Raw genomic sequence first — 22167 nt, 5'->3', positions numbered from 1 at the left:
CTTTTAATTTTTTATGGCCCCGCGTCGACCCCCCACTTTGAAGTCTTTTTTTTGTCCAAAATATCTCGACTTAAACGCGGGTATATACGGTAGTTTAGATTCATGTAATTATGGCTAAGCCTCAAGGGCTATCTGCCTAAGGGAAGGGGTGCCTCGGTGGAGGACTTTCTAAGGGAAACTGGCTTATATACACATCACATATGGGGAAAACTTTGAAAACGTCCATTCGTCTGCAACCACACTCATCTGCAAAATGCTTATCCCACTTTTATGATACATTCAGCAATACTTTTATAACCTCAATACATAGCATAAACAAAATAATGAACTTTCATTGCAAGGTCAACAAAACAGAAATTTTCAAAATAAGCAAATGCAATTTCAGCATAATGCAACCTTAAAGCTCATAAATATGATTAGCATTAAATACAGTACCATATATTAAATACTGATCTTGCAGGACTCTAATAATACTTAAATGAGTAATAAAAGCAAATTATCAGGTCACAGATTAGTTCTTCTATACAAAACAAATCTGTCAATTTAATTACTATAAGGGGGGAAGTATACCTTTCACATTTAAAAAAATAATAAGAAAATTAAATAAGTAACTACATTTTTGCTCTACTATGGATTTATTTATTTATTTATTTTTTTAAATCTGAAAGTTTTTAGATTTTATATCTATGCCTAAAAGGGTATTTACACACATATACATACATGTTCTGAAAGCATTTGGGATAAAAATATTTAAAAAAAGCATATCTTTAGAATTTCCGACAGACAATCTTGCACGCTGGAAATAAAAGTGTTTTATTCCGTACAGTATTGCCACTGCTGTGATAGGAAACGTGCTGAAATCTGATAGGAAATGTGCTGAGTTCTTTAATCAAAAATTCGTTACAAAATATGAAATAAATAATAAAACAAATTTAAAATTCAGGTTTCCGGATATCCATATTCGGGAGCAAGACTACGTTATTCAAAATTTGATGGCTATATGTACTGTTGTTTTTTCACAATGCGAAAAACATCATCATTTAACTTCTTTAAATATAAGACAGGGCAATAATATTTGGTGGTAATAATTTGAAAAGTGATTCAACACTTTTAGCGATTCAATGCAAAATGCCATTTTGAGACTAATATCCCTTCAGGGTTAATGCCTCTTTAGGCTAAAAAGATAGCACTGAAAAATGCCTATACTTCAAATGCAATACATGAAAATTTCATTACTTTTAATTTTAAAAAATTATACAAATAAAGTGACAAAAATATTAAAAAACTAGAAAACATTACTTTGATGTACTTTGTTGCAATGATGATGAAACCAACAGCCTACTTTTTGTTATGTTTACATATTTTGTTTACAGTTTTGCTACAGCTTATTTAATAAACTGTAAATAAAAATATTTTTTGCTTGCAGTAAATTTTAACATTTATGTACAATATTTAAATAATTCATATATGTGAGCTATTAAAACTTACATTATAGAAAAAATTTAATTTGAAAATAATATACTAATTAAAATTATTTTTATAAGTCCATATTTTTTATTTAACACTTTTTAATTCATTTGAGAATCTGCATTATTTTACATCAATGTATTTAATAAATTCATTACATAATTAAGTAGCTAGACAATGCAATCAAATGAAAAGATAATATACCATAGCATTCCCATCATCATCACTATCACCAAACTGAATTGCCAAATTTGATACAGACTGTGCAATACTTTCTACATCCATTTGCTCATCATACACAAACCAGTGATTCTATAAAGCAAATTAATTCAAGTTAACATAAAAGATTCTTTTAATACATGCATTAATTTATAAAATGTAGAAGTTTTTAAAATGTAAGATATTTTTACATACTCAAAAATTAGCAAACTAATGCAGTAATAGATAAAATGATAGAAAGTGCAATAATTTAAATAAAGATAACTTGAATTTTGAAGCATTATGCATACATTTAAAGCACTATACATTTAAAATCTAATTACCATTCCATTCCTTTTTAAATTTATATTCATGATAATTTTAAGACAAGTTTTATATCCTTTGTTTTTTATTAAATGCAGATTTATGTATTTATTATGATCATTATTATTATTATTACTTGAAAATTCAAGATCCAGATGAAATGATATAAATAGCAGATGATAGTATCTGCTATTTATACTCAGGATTATTATTATTTAAGACTTAAGAAACATTCAAAATTCAGGTTCAAGAAATTCAGAATTACTATTATTTTGATTTTTGTCAACGTAAATTAAAACAGTACATATTCATAATGCTGTTCAGCAAAACATTGTGGAGAAAATAATGCAAGGGAAAAACATCACGGCAGAAAAAAAAAGGAAGGAGAAAATACCACAATTCTAAAACATTATGATAAAAAATAAAATGCTGCAGCAAAAATTTTGCAGTTTTAAAGCATCATCATACAAAATATCATGGTAAAAAATAAAGGACATATAAATCATTGCATGATGTATGTTATCATTACAGACATGCATTTTCTGATTATACAAAATTTAAGGGAAATTTTGCATAATAATTTGTGGGCATAAGAAGAAATAAGGAATATGGTCATCTTTTATTTTACATTTCTATATGTTACAATTTTGAAGAAAAATCAAGGGAAAAACTGAACCATTCAAAATCTGCAAGTTGGTAAAAATTAATGCTAGGTTTACCAGTTAAAAAAATATTTAACTTAATGTTTAACTTAATGGTCAACTGTCTTTTAAGTAACCCCTTTTAGAGAGACATATCAGTAGTTCTTAATGAAAAAATATAGTACCCAAAAGACTAAAAAGTGGAGCTGATATAAGTTCAAAATTTTATTAACTGCTCAGAGTACTAACTTTTAGTAATTTTCAGGCTTTGAACGCAGAAGTTTCCTTATCAGTAACGATTTATTAATTAATACAAAATTATGAAATATGAAAGTAAAAATAATTTTTATTTCTTCTTGTGCTCATAAGTCATCACATGGAAATTCACTTCTTTAATTCACTCATTTTTTTAATCAGAAAATTAATGTCTGCAATGTTATCATGAAATGATTTGTAGATGCTTTATTTTTTAACACATTTTGTACAACAATATTTTAAAACTGTGACGTTTGTGCAGCACCATTTTATTTTCTAACACGATGTTTTATACCATGATATTTTTTCCTTTGCATTGTTTTCTCCACAAGATGTTTGTCATATAATAATCACATCATCATGCAATGACTTAAGTTAAACAAAACTTTTTTGTTTTACCCGTGATATTTTGTGCATGATGTTTTAAAAAGTGCAAAATGTTTGCCTTATTTTACCTTCTACAATGATGCTTGAGAACTGTGATGTTTTCTTCCCTTACTTTTTTCCCTCCCATGACATTTTCACCTGCGATTATTTCAGAGAATACCCCTTTAAATTGCTTGATTTTGTTAATCAGTAACAGATTGATTAAATGTGAAATATAAAAGACTTAATGATTTGCTGAATGATAACACTCTGAGAATTTGATATGCACAAGGAGAGATATACGAGAGATAAATTAAAGGTCTTATGTTTCATCTATGCAGGGCTGGATTTTGGACTTGATAAGGCACTAAACTATTAGAGATATGGGGGCTTTTATAAATCCAGATATTATATGTCTGCGCCAAATATGATTTTCGGATACCTAGAGGGTTTTTTGGGGGAGCCTCCAAGAAAGCAGGAGTCCTAGGCTGTAGCTTATACATTGTTGTTTCTCATCCCTGTGAGCAGCTAGATCAGGTCTATGAGCTCATTCACCCTGAAAGAGTCCAGTACAAAAAGTGGATCTTTAACCAGGTCCTGCCTGTAAGCCCCAGACAAGATAAGTTGTGGTCAGGAGAGGCCTGCGCGGAAAAACACCTAGTGCATATTTTGAAGTGCTTATTACCACCGACAAAAGTCATTGATAACAGATAGCCACTAAGGAATCTAGTAAGTGCAGTTTGATCTTGTCTATTGCTGTTCTGAACCAAGGGGCCACCAGGGCACTTACTCTGATATCATGGGTGCACTGGTGGGACCATCCAAACGGCCTTATTCTTTGCCTCAGATTTAGAAAATAGCTCCATATAAGTAAGAGGAGCGGCAGGCATTGTGGTCTCGCTAGCACCAGCTTTAGACAAGCTGTCTACAATTTCATTTCCAGCAACGTCGACATGGGACAGAATCCACTGAAAGTGGATCCAATGAGAAAGGGAAAGTTATTTTAGTTTTCTGAGGATGTCTGCACTTGTACCATCCCTCACATTATGCCAATCAGCCAAGTGCTGGGTGGCACTTCTACTATCCAAAAAGATCCAGATATCTTTTAACTGAGGAAGCCACATGATGGAGTCCAGACTCTCCAGAATTACAATATAGAATACAGCTTCAAAATACCAAGCAGAAGTCCAGATTTCTTCTTTGAATTCTTACTTCTTGATCCCGAAATCTAATATAAATGCCACTGCCAGAACTGTCATTAACAAGTTTACTGCTGCCCGTATACATGTGAACAGCGTCCATACGGACATTATTAATTGTTTCAAGAGCTAATTGTTTCAAGTAACACAGTTTATACGTAAAACCTGCACAGCATCTATGCAAGACTTGTCGTGGATTCTTAGTTGATTTTTCCATTCTTCTTGTTAGCTAATTTTGACAGGATTAAGCCTAAGAAAAAACAAAACAGCTGCTTTTAGGTGTTACATAACTATACCACAGTAGAATAACATTTAGGAAAAATTTACCTGAGCCTCAACTCGTGCTCGATCCACCAAGGTCCTTGAATCTGCCATCAAGCCACTAACAGCACAACCTAAACAAAAAAGTAAAAATGCATTTGGATACTGCACTACAATACAAAACATTCAACTCTAAGTTTAAATGTTTTCTCTTAAAAACAGCATCAATTTTTAAAGAAAAACTACTCTTTTAAAAACAACCTTTTTCTGTCAAAATTCTAATAATATGAAAGAAAATACACTTAAATAATTATATCATATACAAACACATCTAGTTATATAACACTTAACGCAGTTATTTTTAAATTTATCTAACTACAGCTATGGTTTAAAAAAGAGAGCCTTTGTGGGGAAAAAAAAAGCCTGAACAATTGGCTTTTATTTAAAAAAGCATGACTTCTTTAAGAAATTGCATTGTTTTTTCCCCCACATATGAAAAGCAGATGTTTTCCTCATTCATTATACTTACTGATATGTTACTGAAAATGAAAAATAATGCCAGACTATAACAGACGGTACAGTCTGGCATTCAGAGTCATATAATCAAATTTAATTATTACTCAACACAATAGTCATATCTATAAGTTATTGTTCCGACATAAATTTCTTTTGGATTATAGGCAAGAAAAATTTTATTTGCTATACTCTCTATTATACAGAACAATTCACATTAAGATATTATTTCTTTGTGTAAATTTCTGCAAAAATTCACCATGATAGGCCATAACAAAAACATTAAAATGTCCTTATGATAATTTCTTCAATATGATACCATACATCATATTAAAGAACATTTTTTCCCACAAAAGTTGGCTTAATTTTTCCATCATTTTCCATAAATTTGGTTTAATTTATATATTTTATAAATAATCCAACTGCTAAACATTGTAATTTATGTTAACTAATGCTTTTGTATCAATTTCTATTAATAATTAAGTATCAGCTACATTTCATTTCTATACATTCTGTAGCTACACTTATTTCTGTACTATTAATATTGATGACCAGTATATACTGGCATACTGGAGGAACCAAAAATGTTTTGAGGACTTCCTTAACATTTAGAAAGGAAAAGTCATATGATTTTGCATCCGAGATGTGGCAATATACTTTTTCATTTATGCTGTATTCTTAAATGAATTATATTCTATATATGACTTGTTTATACATTATTTCTTATGTCTTCTAATTAAAATGCAAGGTGACTAAGGCTAAAAAGGCTCTGATATAGATGTTAGCAATAGTGCTGCCTGCTCGTAAAAAGATGCCTGTGATGTATTTTAAATTGCCTGCCATTCAAATATCTAAATTTTAGATATTTGAACACATCTTTACTATTTTAACAATAGTACATATTGTGGAGTGCACGACTAGTTGAATAAATTTTCTACTGTTAGAAACAACTGATTCGCATATAGTGAACTATTTCCTGTACCCTTATCCTTGTACACTCTGTTCAACCATGGCATACTACACTTTACAACTGTAACCTCCGTTCATACATAAACCTGTTCTTTCATGAATTTGTACTTTCAGTTGTAAACAAAAGATGCACCTTTTTCTTCAAATGAATAGGTAACAAAAGATGGTTGGTGTTAAAAAAAATTTTCATTTCAGTTAAATGCATAACTTATTTCAGTTGCACAACAACAATTTGCAGTTTTCTTCTACAGTTAGCAACAGTTATGAAAAATGTGCTATAGCAATATTTTTTCTTAAATGTTTCTGCAATAACAAACAAATTTTAAGAACACTACAACTTCAAGTATCTATATAAATTAATTCCATTTTGATATAATTATATCTTTTTAATTTTTAATATTATTATACATTTATTTTTATTATCATTGTAAATGCCCTATTGTGCTCATTGAACTCCTGCATTTCTGAAATACGTCCTCCTAGTAAAAAAGGTTGCAGACTACTGCTCTAATAAATATTTAACATTTTCTTAGCTTTAACAAAAAAATTTGGGGAGAACTTAATATTTAACTAGAAAATTTTAAAAAACTCATGTTTAAAAAAGTATATTACATTTTCACTTAGTAACAATTGCGAGCTTACCAATATGTCGATCAATTTCTACTATTTTTTCAATTGTAACTGGTTTCATTAAAGGGGAAGTGACACGTTTTTCAACAGCTAGAACACAACCCTCATTTGTCTGAATTCCTATTGCAGTTGAACCCAACTGAAAAACATAGTATGACAATTTTTAACAAATGAAAAAAAAAAAAAAAATACAAATTTAAAATAATTTAATACAAGCAAATTTTTGTCAAGAAATTTCCCTCACAAATATAATAAATTAGTATAATAATAAATGTTAAATAAAATTAATACAGTACAAAGTCTTTAATCCGGACCTAAAAGCTACAAACTTTCTACGCATGCATAAAGGTATTATGCGCATGCGTTTACGCATGCACATAAATACCTTTACGCATGCACGTTTAATGTATAACGGATGGTATAAGCTAGGCTAAAATTATCTAATTATCTACTTCAGTTCATGTTGCAGATTGCGTTGTTCCTTAATCTTCTAATTGGATCCGGCTTATTATTTTTTGCAGACTGTTAAAGCAATTTTATAAAAAGTAAACTTGAACTTTCAATTATGTCAAAAAGAGTTTCCGATTCTGGAGCTGCCAAAGGATCTACAAAGCAAAAGCATGTTTCGATGTCCATCAAACAAAAAGTGGAATTGCTGGAAAAAATGAATAAAGACATGAAGAAAGTGACAGAGGGGTTAGTGAAAACGAAAAAATTTCGATTGACAAGTTAGTCGGTATTCTCGGCACAGCAATTACAGGACTTGAACAGCGGAACTTCGTAACTGAACAAGAAATTATGTCTGTTTATAGAATTAAAGAGAAAGTATTATCACATAAAACGAAGCAACTTAAACAACTTACATTGAAAGAAATGTTTAATAAAGTAAGCTAATATTAAGCTCTTTTTTTTTTTTTTTTTTTTTTTTTTTTTAATTTTGATACAGTTTAGATCATAATTGCTCTTTATTTCAGAAATTACGGTTTCATATTTTTAATTTTATAATTTCTGCATGCCATCTTACCAGATTTAAATTGATGATCTATAATCTGCAAAAACCCCTAATCCGGAACCGTCGAAGTCCCGAAGAGTCCGGATTAAAGACTTTGTACTGTATTAATATACACACAATACAGTAACCGACCTATAGCTATGGAGGCCGAGAGCAGAAATTTTCCTAGGGTCCCCTTTATCAGAATGATCACCATATAAAATGTCAACACAAATGCATAATTAGCATTTATTTAAAATTAAATTATAATAATAAATAATAAAATAATTTGGAAAACAAAAAAAATCTTCAGACTAAAAAAAAACTTGCATCTAGCAGACATACATTTAAAAGAATTTATTAATCGCCATTTTTAATGATTTTTTTTTTAAACTTTTCTGTCAATAAAAAAGGCTAAAATTGTTTTTTGTGAGGTTTGAGTTCTGAAATTTTTTTAATGGTTTCGTCAAAATTAATGTTTTTAGTTCCTGCATTTTCAATGGAAAGGATTACAAAACCGTTACTTTCCACCTTGCTCATTGTTGTTTTGAAAACAGCTTTTAATCAACTTCAACAAAAAGCTTTTCTAGCAAGAAGCAACTCAAACACACATTGTCAGAAAAATCTTTAGTGCCAAATATAAACTAGGCACTGATTCTTTGAAGTCTATTTCTGCTATTCACTTTAACATTTTCAATGCAGACTACTTTTTAGCTTCGTCCTTTTTTATATTCCTGTATACAGGTACTCCCCCCCCCAGGGGTTGACTCAGGTGAATGCCTGGGAAGTACTGGTTAGGATCTGTACCTAGGCAGTCTCAACCACGGGGGTATACTAACAGACTTCACAGAAGGCCTGAGGGCTCTCGGGACAGAGTAAGGCTCGGCAGGGACTGTAATGGTACTGCCTTGTCTGCCCTTGCTCTGTGGGGTCGCAACATGGTAGATTGTAAGAAGCGTAGGGTTGGTATCCAATTCCGAAAGGCCTTTGATGCCAGGACGGGAGCCTCCCTGTCGCAAGGAATTGTATACAGGTACATAAAAACTTAAGTCCTTTGGGGCTCTGCTCTCCCTTGATCAAAGGCCTGAGGTGGTCTGCCTCCCCCCTTGGTACACCTCTGTATATACCCGACACTTCATAAATTCGTGCAAAGTTCAAAAGTTCGTAATAAAAGAAGGAATGCACAAAAAAATTTTCTGTTTGCGGCAATATGGTCAGAAAGACATTGGATTTTTTTACATGTAAAAAATATATATATATATTTCCAAAAGTAACCGACAGAAGGTGCTCGCCCGCCATACTGAGATGTTTTATGCAAATCAAGCTATCAATAAAACACTTGGCTGGAAACGGATTCGTTATTCAAAGGCAGCAGCATGTTTTCTTTACCAGATCGGGCGTTGGTGGTTAAATTGTTCTACAAGAATGGTGAATCCACAACTGTTACATTGCGAAAGTTTCACACGGAGAAAGGACTGAAGACGCAAAAAAGCCCTGTTTCATTGAATGGGATATGGAGTTTAGTACGACATTTTGAGGAAACAGAGAGTTTGGAGGATCATCAACGAAGTGGCAGACCACCCTTGAGAGCGGACCGTGTCCATGTGGTACAAAGTGTCATGAAAGATACGGCAGCCGAAACATCAACAGGGAGTAGCAGTGCTCGTAAAGCTGAGAGAAGAATGGGGATTCCAAAAGTGTCCAATCGACGTACTCTGCATGGAATGTTGGATCTGTATCCATACAAAATCCAGTTATTACCAGTTATTACTTAAATACAGATGCAAGACAAAAATTTGCTACATGGACGCTGGCACAAATGGAACGTAACCCTCAATTGTTGGTGAAAGTCATGTGGATGGATGGGGGACGTCAAACCCTTGTGAGTACCACAGCCAGCCACAACATTATCCTCATGTGAGTGTCTGGTATGGCTTCACCGCGTCTTTTTTTTTTTTGAAGAACCCTGTCTTGTATCCGGCGTGAAAACCTGTACAGTCACTGCAGCACAGCATCTTACGCTTTTGCGTGACCACATTGCAGAAAAGACATGTGTTACCTGTTGTCACCTTCATGCAGGATGGTGTCCCGCCCCACATTACAAGCAACGTCAAGACATTCCTGTTGGAATCTTTCACTGAAGACTGAGTGATAAGACGCGATTGTCATATTCAGCGGCCCTCAAGTTCACCAGACTTGACCCCGGTAGATTTTTGGTTGAGAGGATACTTAAAGTCTCGTGCGTACTGGGGCTCCCCAACCACACTGGTGGAACTGAAAAATGCCCTTCGACTGACTGTCGCTGCCATCGATGGCGACATGCTACACTCAGCTGTAATGAGCGTAGTGACATGCCTATCCCCTTGTGGTGGTGGTAATGTTGAACATCTCTTACTATAAAATAAACGCATAGTGTCATGTTACTGTGATCTGTTTCATTGCCTGTTTCTGTTTGCGTGATTTGAATAAAATGCCTCATGATTTGAATAAAACCTCTCAGTATGACATGCAAGCGCCCTCTGTCAGTTACTTTTAGATTTTTTTTTTTTTTTTTAATCGAATGTCTTTCTGACTATACTGGCGCAAACAGAAAATTTTTCCATGCATTCCTTCTTTTATTACGAATTTTTGAGCTTTGCACGAAATTATGATGCACCTGGTACATATAAATATAACTGCAACACCATGAAGGCAATAAGATAATCATGTGTAGTTTACAAATATTTTATGATACAAGGATGAAGTGATTATTATTTTTCTTTTTGGTGTGTGTTATGATACTTAAAACATACAGAGATAAATATGACATACAGTTATCATGGGCAGCAATAACTGCTGTTGTATAGCTGAGGACAGAGTAGATTAGAGCAGCGAGGATAAAATCAGATTTTTCCTTACATTAACTTATTAAACTGTTACCATTCAATGAAGACTTTCAAAGCAATTAAAATTCTACTTAGATGTTACTAAGACACATAATACTACATGCTTTTTACACATAAATTAATATAATAATTAATTAGAAATGATATAAATCATGCATAACTTTATTAGTTAGTAGCATAAAAACATAAAATATCATAGCAGCTTTCTGCTGTTAATAATAGTAAAATCCCTTTAATCACTTAACTATAAATTTGCAAACACATATGTACTATTAAGGAAGAGGGGAATCTTGTAGTTAAATAGTTGAAATGAATACAAATAAGGAATCAAACTAAATATAACCCTAGGTATGACACTTATATCTGTAATTTTACGCAACTTTTTCAAAACAGTTTATCTCATTCTACAAGCATTACTGTTATCTGAATTTAAATACACTGAAAAAGAAAAGTGCTGTTGTCTTTTCAACTGTTAATTAGTTTTTCGATTTGTTGTGTACAATTCCAAAAGCCAAAAAACAACTTTTTTTCAGTTCCCACTGTTAATAAGCTTGCTGTATTTAATGATATCTAAACATTTTTCTCCTCGGCATTCCTTCATAAGAGCTATTGATTTCCACTACTGAAGTATAACTTGATCGACATATTTTTTGAAAGGGTTTTGTACAAAGTTGAGGCAAAAATTAGAAATTTCAATGTAATGTCTAAAAAAGCAACATCTTTAAATTTTTCTTTTATTAATTTGAATGCCTCTTCCTTTTCAATGGGTAGTAAGGCCTTGAACTTGATACACTCTAAAACATAAAAAGCAATGTATCAAGGAAGGTGTTATTCAAACTGGGACAAAATTATATATGCCCATACCTTATGATAAAATACGCAAATGATTAACTTTTGGAAGCTACTGACTAACTAGCTGAAGCTCCAACGCAATACAACGAAGCATCCAGATGATCTACAAAACAGAGGACATCCCAATGCTAAGGCATAACTTTTATGCAAATGTGGTTCCATCAAACTACATGATCTGTACCAATACTTTGCAGATATGTTCCCAAATAGTCACCACCTCATATGTGTCACCATTTGAGAGATGATGAGTAAATAGTCTAAAGCAAGATAGTCAAACTAGACATTTGGATCAAAGCAATATTACCATTTGATGAAATCGGCTGAAATGGGTGAACAATGGACATCAGAGCATCAAGAAGGTAACTGTTGACCACGAACTACAACAGGTGAGAACAAGGTGATTGTCCAGTTGATGCTCACTGCTCCTGATGTGCCCTTATCAACAATCAAACATATAAACGGAACACACTAACTAGATCATTGATAGACAACTCGGCAAATGGGAGCTGAGGTCATGCAGGTCATTATACCGACTGTTTCTAATGGTACATTGCCAAGTGCATTCGCAGTGATGCCAGGCACATTTGACCTGGGATCTCATGGAATGCAGTAGAACTATTTTCAATTCTACAGGACTGCAGTAGAACTCTTCAAATTGAGCCTCAGTGACAAAACGAAGACTTGTCCGGAGACGACCCGGACAACAGTCCCGGTTATCTACTTACATTTGCCACTAACAACAAGTGTTAAAGTATGAAATGGCATTTCATTTGATAGCCAAACCCCTTTAATTATCATACATGATACCCTTACAACATGGCGATACGTCAGCGAGTTAAACAGTACCAAAGGTGGGCAAAGAAATGGTAGCCCTGAAAACATTCCATAGTACTACTAGCAATATTTCACCATATAAACAGATAATTGTTGCTGTGTCACAGACCTTAATTCATGAACTATGATGTATGATGTAGCTCTATGACCCTGTGCTTGCAACAGTGCACATAAGATGTTTAAGTCTGGTGGTCACTGAGATAAAATGGTTTTATATCGGTGAATGGAGAGTCAAGCCTTAACATCCTGCATTTTACTCCATTCATTTCTCCTATCACTGATTCAATATTCGCATGACAAGGGAGAGATTTCCATTAACATGAGCTGTAATTTTACATTCAAGTAATCAGCAAATAAACACTGAACTTTATCTTCCTCTTTATTACTAACACTATATGACATTACAGTAAGCAAAAATATATCCATATGAAAAAGCTTGTTTTTATTCCCCTCTTCTGTACTGTTTCTAAAGGAGTTACTGGTATCTAAGATGTGAATATATACTATAGTGCTAATCACTTCTGCATTCTGTAATTTGTACTGGATATTTCCTTCATGGTTTGGTAATTTTAAAGATGAGCAAAATGTATAATTAAAGAAGAAAAAGATACAAATTCAACCATTAAGGGTTTTACTGAAAATTATTTGAAAAATTAGAGAAAGAAATGTCATTAAATTAAACTTTTACCATATTTAAAACTTAAAAGGAAAACAAGAATTCAAATATTATTTTCTTCTTTTTGCATTTATCACTACATTTTAAAAATAGCTGCCTGCACTTGATCTTCTATCTCCTGCAAGTGGTCTTCAGAATCAAGCACCTCAGAAATATGCAATTCATTTTCAAATTTCATTGCTTTTCATGTCAAGTGATGTCCGAACATGATAAACATCACCAATCTAGCATTCTACATGAAATATACATGACGACATGATTATAATCTTTCCCGGTCCAGCAATCAAATAGAACCAAATCTAATGCTAAACAATACTATAAATTAACTGTTACTTAGTCTTATACATGAAATACAATAAAATAACAAATGAGTCTATTCAAATGGAACACGATAATTGAAGCCTTCATGTTCAGTCATGTACCAAAGAGATTTCTCTGCAAATGAGTATGTCCTAATTAACTATGAATAACATTATCATATGTCATCAAAGCATCAAAACCAGCTGTCAGTTAAGCTGCCTATACGCTGCAGAAAAGTTAGTGTCAGTGAAGCCTGAACCATTATCAAATGAAATCAGCACACAAACTGAGCAACTGCAGCAAATTATTTCAGTCATAGCTCAAAAAAAAAAAAAAAAAAAAAAACAGCTGCTCGCAGGTATACCCGTTTAGAAATAATAAGATTTATCAATTAGAAGATGGTTTGCAGTTGAAGGGTAGTTTCTCTTTAAATCAGCAACCACACTTACTGGTAGCAAGCATTTCAATGAAATTTAGTTGTTTAAAATTAACTGGGGGAAGGGGGAAGGCATTGCGACTTTAAAAAAAATGCAGTCATAATATTATGTAGTTTAATGAGTGTAATGCCCAGGTTGTGTACAATGTCAAATTAGCATAATTCTCTGGTATTTTTTAAAGAAAAATGGAATGTGTACATGGGGAGAATTGAAGTGTCATTTCTTCTCATCTTGCATATTACTGCACCATAAATATTTATCACTGATCATTATCAACATATCAAAAGAAAACAATTTAAAATACAAATCTGAACTGTTAAATAAGGATTATATGATACATTAAGTTGCATTATACATAATACATTACAGTTGTTCTCCCAAGTATACAGAGATCTGTTTTTGCTTTAAAAAAGTGAGAAAAACTACACAAATTTCACATTTTATACAAATAAATCATTATATATATTGTATTAAATGATACATTATATTATGTAATACATTATATATTATATGATACATTACATTATATATGAATCAATTTGACAAGTTTACCATTACTGGTGGCTGCTAAGGAAAGTTAAGATGTACCAGCTGGAGTTCAGGACCATTTTGTTGCTCAGCAACTGTTGATGAATCTGTTATATAATGGTCAGCGTTATTTGGAAATGAATGATAAACACTGTCACTGGAATGAGGACCAACATAAATCAGCAATGCAAAATGAATCATGATACTGCCTTTTTAATGGACATGCCTTGACCTCACAGATGCTTGATAACAGGCATTTGTAAACATGCACTAATAATGAAATGACTAGTTTTTATCGATTTACACTCAATCAATCCCTTGGTTTTAGTACTTGGATATTTGAAGTATGACATATAGCAAGCCAGTTCAGAAAATAACATGTAAAGCAAGATCTCATAATTTGATGACAACTAGTCAACTGTACACCATTCTACAAAACAACACATGCAACACAAATTCCCACAGCAATTTTTCAGAATCTAATGAAAAAATTCTTCTGAAGGATAAATTCTATGATAAAAAATTATTGTATTGCAGGTTAAACACAAACACAAGAAATGTCTGCAAATTTTGCTATACACTGTCTTGATTATTTATGGTTCAAACTATTAATAGTATATGATGCAAACTGTTTAGTACAGTCAAAAGTCTTTAATCCGGACTCGTCGGGACTTATCGATTCCGGATTATCGATTTTTCCGGATTATAGATCATCAGTTTAAATCTGGTAAGATGGCATGCAGAAATTATAAAATTAAAAATATGAAACCATAATTTATAAAATAATGAGCAATTATGATCTAAAGGGTATCAAAATTTACCAAAAAAGAAGCCTAATATTTATTTGTTTACTTTATTAAACATTTCTTTTAATGCGCGGATGCGTAAAGCATACCTTACACATAGCCGAAATTAGAAAATTGCAACCAGAAAACTATTTGATTTGTATTTGTGATATTTATAATGACGAGGAATTTGATTTAAATCATATCAAAGACGGAGTACATCGAAATTAAATACTACATTTAGTAAGGAATTATAAGCCGAATAAAAAAAAAATCTGCCCTGAAGATAACGATAGTGTTGACAAATCAACTTCCAGTTCATTGCGCGCTGTGACGTCCCCCCCCCGCGCAGAGCAGCGTGAAATTGACAAACAGATTTCGGAACGGTTAGATAAACAAAGAATATGCCTTTATCCATTTTTTGTAGCAATTCGTTTTTTGTTTGATGGACATCGAAACATACTTTTGTTTTCTAGATCCTTTGGGAGCTCCAGCATCGGAAATTCTATTTGACATAATCGAAAGTTCAAGCTTACTTTAGAAAATTGCTCTTACAGTCTGCAAAAAATAATAAGCGGGATCCAATTCGAAGATTAAGGAACAACGCAATCATCAACATTAACTGAAATAGATAATTAGATAATTTTAGCTTATACCGTCCATTATACATTAAACGCGCACGCGAAAACGTATTCTGCACTTGCGCAGATGCATATGCGCAGTCGTAAATGTCTTGGGCGCACGAGTAAAACGCCTATGCTCATGCGTCAATGAGGCGCATGCGCAGAAAGATTTTAGCTTTGAGGTCCGGATTATAGATCATTCCAGATTATGGGTGTCCGAATTAACGACTTTTGACTGTATTTGAATTTCTAATCACTGGATTTATCACTGTACTGATTTTGCATGCTTATATTGTAACAGAGTATTAAAAAAAAATTAAAAGACTATTTCAGAACAAAGCATTAAGAATATAAAAATGATTGTCATATTAAGAATATAAAAACTGTCATATTTCCACCATTGCTTTCTATATTTTGTGTATGCACAGATGTTGTTATATCAACAAAATTAAATTTATAATTCACAGTAAAACCTGCTTTTTCCTGTTCCTCTAGTTTATATGCTCATCAACAGTCAAAATAAACATCAGCCTTGGCGAACACAGATGATATTTTTGCAATGATTGTAGTTGCCTCTCTATTCAAGCCTAAACAAGAAAAAACGGCTAATCTTTGGAATATGGTAACAGGTAGTTTGGCGACATTTTGGTAAGGCGATAAAGGTTACTAGCTAGGACTTTAGCAGTGTACATGGATAAAGTCAAGAGTGTGCACAATGCCATTTTTGTGCAATTCTGGGATGTTTTTTTAGTGAAAATAAGTCGACGTGTACATGGATGATACCGTGTACGTGCAATTCTTAAAAACGCGGCAAGCAGTGGGTGATTCTGCACTTTCTCCCAATTTCGCACCTAATCTTCGTCATGATTAAGCACTTTTGTTCCATAAAAGTTCTAGCATAAGCGTAATTCGGCTAGCAGATTGTTGAAAAAAAAATGTTAAAAAAAAAAAAAAAAATGGCGTCCAAAACAAAACTAGCAGGTTGCTGTAGCAGAGTTGGTCGCCAAATTTTCGCCAAGTTCCCATAATCCAAAGATTAACCGAAAAAATTCACCTGTTCCCTGGCATAATGTAGCAAAAATACAGCTTTGAAATCCATTCTGTGCAGGCGTCAAATCATCTGTAGACGACTTATTTACTGATCCGAGTGTTGTACATAGTAGAGCAGCCACCATACTGCCATATATTGAGACTCTCTTCAACAAGAAAAAATTCACAAATTTCTTGGCATAACCTAGCAAATATCCAGTAGAATGGAAGAATCCTGCCAGTATTCAGTATTGCCAGCTTTATTTTTTTCCCACACGAATAGAATTTTGTTTATGTTCATATTTTTTCCCACCTACAAACTCACTTATTTGATTGTCTGATTAAAATTACAGAATATATTAGAAAGAGAGAATACCTCCCTCATAAACTGTACCAATCAATAATTATATTTTTTTTATAAAGGAGGAGTAGCTTCTTACCTTTTAATTAATGTCAGTCCTTCAGCCCAATAATAAATAAATCACTATGCAATTCAAACAGTATTCTGAAACCACTGAACCAGTTAAACTGAGTCTTTCTTCGAAAGACAAGAATACATCTTTAATCACTTCTTAGCAAATCAATATTTAAACCTCTAAAAAATTACCTGTTAACACATTTTTTAGAACTCACAGAGGAATACTCAGAGCTATTCTTATGATGAGAGAATGATGACTGATTGTAAACTGTAAATATCTATGAGAAAAAAGAAAAACACATGGTTTACTCAAAACTCTTCTTGTCTTGGAAACTCCCCACTATTTCATGATGATTCATATTGATGATTTACAATAATCTTGATGCCATTTATAAAATGGGGCTGTAATAATAAGAAATTACCCATTTTATTATTTTGCAATACAGAAATGAAAGGAAATATTGTGCTATTTCATGCATCATATGTTTCCTTGCAGAAAGAGATAAATCCATAACAGTTGATACACAGCATAACAGACCCAATAGGGCATAACTGTTAGTAAGAAGTGAGAGGGATGATGAAATATATGTTTCCCAGATGGTATAGTGGTTAGGGGGACCGACTGCAATACCGAAGGGCCCAAGTACGAATCCCAGAGAAGATATGGTTGTAACTGTCAGTCCCTTCATAGGAGGTAACGGTGCTCGCATACTAGGTGTGTCTACAAAAAAATGGCCACCACTTCCTTTAACAGAGGCTACTCTAGAAAAAAGACAAGAGAGCCTGCTGTTCAAAAAATAATAATAATGATGATGATGAAATATATATGCAAACATCTTGTATCACTGATATATTAATATAATGTTAAATAATTAGCTTTTATATAACACTGTTCAAGGTATTTACTTTTAACTGCGAAAAGTAATTATAATGATTTTCCTAAATGTCTGAACTCCATTTAGTTGAGTTAAATGGAATTCTGATGTATATATGATAACAGGTCATCTTGGTTAGGTAAATTGTCATAAATAATGCAAGCAAAGAAATTTTCAGTTATGTTGCTTGGCTCTGATAAAATTAAAAAAAAGAAAAAGAAAAAAAGAAAGAAAAAGTGAAACACTTTTAAATATATCATACAGAGCTTGCAATATGATACCAAGCTGAGTTTTACTGTTGTTTTCCATATTTCATATGTGATGGTCGCAAAATAATAATAATGAAGTGGCTTCTTATTGCAAAAACTGAAATACTTCACCTGATTTCAAATTTTATAAAAGAATGTTTTAGCTGTTTTATTGCTAAAACAGTTTACACCTCCTTTATGCTTTCTTATTAAAATTTTGTCAGCATTTTAAAATTCAAATAAATAACTTATCATGTAAATGCTGGCCAGACAAATGCAAAATTTTAATCATATTATTTTTGCCTCAACAGATTCTGAGCACAATATATGTACAAATTATTTACCTTTATAGCTTCAATAGCGTATTCAACTTGAAATAAACGTCCTTCAGGTGAAAAAGTATTAACACCTCGATCATACTCAGACCTTGTTAGAAACATCCTAAAATTTAAAAGAAAAGCATAAACTACTAAAATAATACCTTTAACAAAACATGAAGATAAAGAAAAAAAAAAAAAAGGCGAGTCAAGATTGAAAATTATGATACCAATCAAGATTCTGACAGAAAACAAATTCTCATCATTCAATTAATAAAATATTAGAAAATATAATCATGATTGCATTTGCATTCTCTGGTGTCATCCAAATCATACCTATCATAACAACATTCAATTAATTCTCTAGCAATACCAAATATAAAAGTGCACTAATACAATGCCTTATACAGTCTTTAGCACTATTTTTTCTAAGAAGTCAACAGTAGTACTCCTGTATCTGCAATATGTTCCAAGCATAAGTGCTGGTATATGAAACTGCATAATAACTAATGTCATGAAAACAAGATATTTATATAACATAAAAATTATACAAGTAAGATATTATCAAAATTAAATAATATAATAATGAAATACTCCATGCACAAGAATAAGTGATATACTACTAAATAAAGTAATGTAAATAGTATACTGCACACAGGAGCATAATCTCTATCATATGTACGACAGCAAGGGATTCTGACATTTAAAATCAGAAACTGAAGATCCCTATAAAAAAAAAAATCTGATACATCGGTACAGAAAAATGACAAATCTTACCGATGCTGGTATCTCAATTATTATCAAAATCTTGCTAATTACGAAAGTAGATGTCATGATAACAGGACTGTTTCAAAACAATGAACAGAATATTCATTCATTATGTGCACATGAATAATAGTAGGAAAACACATCAAACCTGAATTTGCTTAATATGCATCCTGAATACACACAAAGCATGAATACACAAAACAGCGAGCCAGTAAATAGATGAACATCCTTTCATTTCAGAGCATAATCGATCAATAAAACACTTTCAACATAACTTGATACAGTTTTTACATCTTTTCATGGTACCTAACCGAGAAATCAAATCACTGTACCTCGAGTACTAATACTACGCAACCTTAACGCTTTCTTTGAAGATACAAATAAACGTTATAATAAAGCCCAAAAAAATTACAAATTCATTACACAATTACTTACTTAAATTTTACTCAAAAGTAAAAATGACACAACAAATTTTACAGTTACAACACAGTCAACACAGTTAATGAAACCCGGTAACACTGTTGCCACACAATACAACTGTATTTTCACTTCCTGTATAATTAATAATGTTATAAATTGTAATGAGATACATTCCGCAAGAGAAGAAGAGGAAAAATGTGGTCACCTGGTTTAAGAACAACAATCTCCGCACGTGCACAGTTTGCACAGTGGTGTCTATAGCAGATGTACCACTAAAATTAATTGATTTTTCTAATTTAGAAATTTACAGATACTGCGAAAAATTAAAAAGTACTCTTGGAAGTGATTCCTCTTTTCTTGATATTAATAAAAAGGGTGGATACGGTTCGGAGAACAGCCTTGGTTGCGCTTAATTGGCTCCTTTAAGGATATGAGCGACATTTCATTATGCCAACGAAAGTAAATATCATGTGAGGAATGGGCGCTAGGGAGAAAAGGAAAATATATGGGGAGAAGCGGAATTAAGATGTGTTAATATTTGTATGGTACCTGATTGCTAATTTGGTTCCGTCATGCTGATTGCTAAATTAGCATTAAAAGTCTAATAATGGGCGTTTCTTGCGAAAAGGGCAATTACTTTTCAATCCGATTTCATATATTTAATATATCCCATTCCTGCTCATATGATCTATATGTGTATCAGCTAACTAGCTACTTTTGACACTTATTTCTGGATGTGCATTATTTTACAACTTTATCTGCTTTAAAAATCCAAGTATTGAAACATTATGCATATGCTTGTGAAAATATTATTTCAGATATTCTCGTATAACTATCTATACTACAATCTCATATTATTCAGTTCTCATATAACTACGACAGAAATATGCTTCTATTATTTACTTTAAAAATACAGTATTTGATAGCTTTCCACATAGTTGCCATTCTAGAATTAGTTCTGTAATGTTATATAATGTTCATTAAATTGCCTTATGCATCATTTTGTCTAAATATTCATTTTCATCAAGAATATATAATCAATGTAGTGAATCCGAGTTCAATATATTTTAAAGACAGAGATAATAAAAAAAATAAAAAGGAGACTACACATGCAACCAGATAAAAGTGACCATATTCTAAAGAAAGTTAATAAACTCAAAATGATGTGAAAGCATAGCTCATGCCACGAAATTCGCTCAAGTATTGCTGAGAGGTAAAGCAATCTAGTCTACATTTTACATTTTTATAAATTTATTTAATGTTTATTTTATATTTAGTGTTTTTCTCATTCTTTTTTAATTTGGCTTAATTACTTCTAAATTATATATGTCTAAAATTTTTTTAATGTATAATGACATTTTATATTATATAATTTGGTTATTCTTCAAAATTAATATATAAAAATCTGTAAACATAAATTTTCAACTTAAGTAATAATTCTCTAAATATTTATGTTATGAGTTTTATTGTAAACATTGCCATCTATGTAAACACCACAAGACCTGAATAATTTGTCTCTGCATGCCATATGTATATTTGCACAACCATTGTAACATTGCAAAATTTTATTTCAAATAAATGCCGCTGATAGCGGATGGTAGACAGTTTTCATGAATAGAGAAACTATTTAAGTCATAATGACGGTGCAGCTGACTCTGTTGAGGGTCTCCTGTCTCCTGTCTCCTGTATCACTAACAATACCTTAAAACATCTCCCGAAAACATCATCACCAAAATTACTAGCATTTTCAATGCTTGTATTTCAAACTTCTTACTACCCCATTCACTGGAAAGTTGCAAAGATCATCATGATTCCCAAACCGGGGAAAAATCAATTTCAACCACACGGATTTTGTTATTTAAAATATATTCCATACAATTCCCCTTAATTTTCATTCATAAAATAAACATTTATCTAGTGATACAAACACTCTTTTTCCTCGATTTACTGAAAGCCCACAAGGTGTGGTTGGCTTTCCTTACAAAGCTTACAAGGCGATAACTCGCCATTACAAATATGATAGCCAAGCAGATATTTCATCCAATGAGAGCAGACCGAAGAAGAAAAGGTCTGTAGGCTTTGTGAATATGCGAGATGGAACTCCCTAAATAAGCTTTTGTCTTTCATCTAATTATATAATATCGGCCTACTATTCATGTATTCTTCAAATGTTTTGGGTTCTGTTTATTGTTACGTTTTTTTTTTTTTTTTTTTTTTTTTTTTTTTTTTTTTTTTACACCAGTTGTTACATTATTTTCTTCCTTCACGTTCGTACGGAGTTTGTGTGGATTTGAAGTGAATAACGACGACAGCACTTGATGGAATATCCGAACACACTTTATTTACCAATATTAATCA

General features: G+C 32.2%; 1 protein-coding gene across 3 annotated transcripts in view; it reads right to left on the bottom strand.

The window, feature by feature from the left end:
* Prosalpha5 (proteasome alpha5 subunit) overlaps positions 1–19975 on the bottom strand; it is a 47758-nt gene extending 27783 nt beyond the window's left edge. For 2 of the 3 annotated variants that reach the window (XR_015044129.1, XM_035377455.2), the window contains exons 1-5: positions 19538–19689; positions 18649–18745; positions 6836–6962; positions 4778–4845; positions 1672–1779 (exon numbers count right to left, since the gene is read on the bottom strand). Coding sequence is in view for 2 of the 3 variants with exons in the window: in XM_035377455.2 (XP_035233346.1) it covers positions 1672–1779; positions 4778–4845; positions 6836–6962; positions 18649–18745; positions 19538–19578 (441 nt within the window). In the remaining variant the exon portion in view is untranslated. Of the gene's footprint in view, positions 1–1671; positions 1780–4777; positions 4846–6835; positions 6963–18648; positions 18746–19537; positions 19690–19824 lie in introns of those variants that run through there. The other variant, XM_035377456.2, reaches the window with a different exon arrangement.
* Positions 19976–22167: the final 2192 nt, after the last annotated feature.

This window comes from Stegodyphus dumicola, chromosome 1, assembly GCF_044657685.1.
Source record: "Stegodyphus dumicola isolate Sdum_Otavi_A_Nest chromosome 1, ASM4465768v1".
NCBI classification, from domain to species: domain Eukaryota; kingdom Metazoa; phylum Arthropoda; class Arachnida; order Araneae; family Eresidae; genus Stegodyphus; species Stegodyphus dumicola.
The sequence above is the reverse complement of the archived record's forward strand: the minus strand, read 5'-3'. Positions and strand labels throughout refer to the sequence as shown.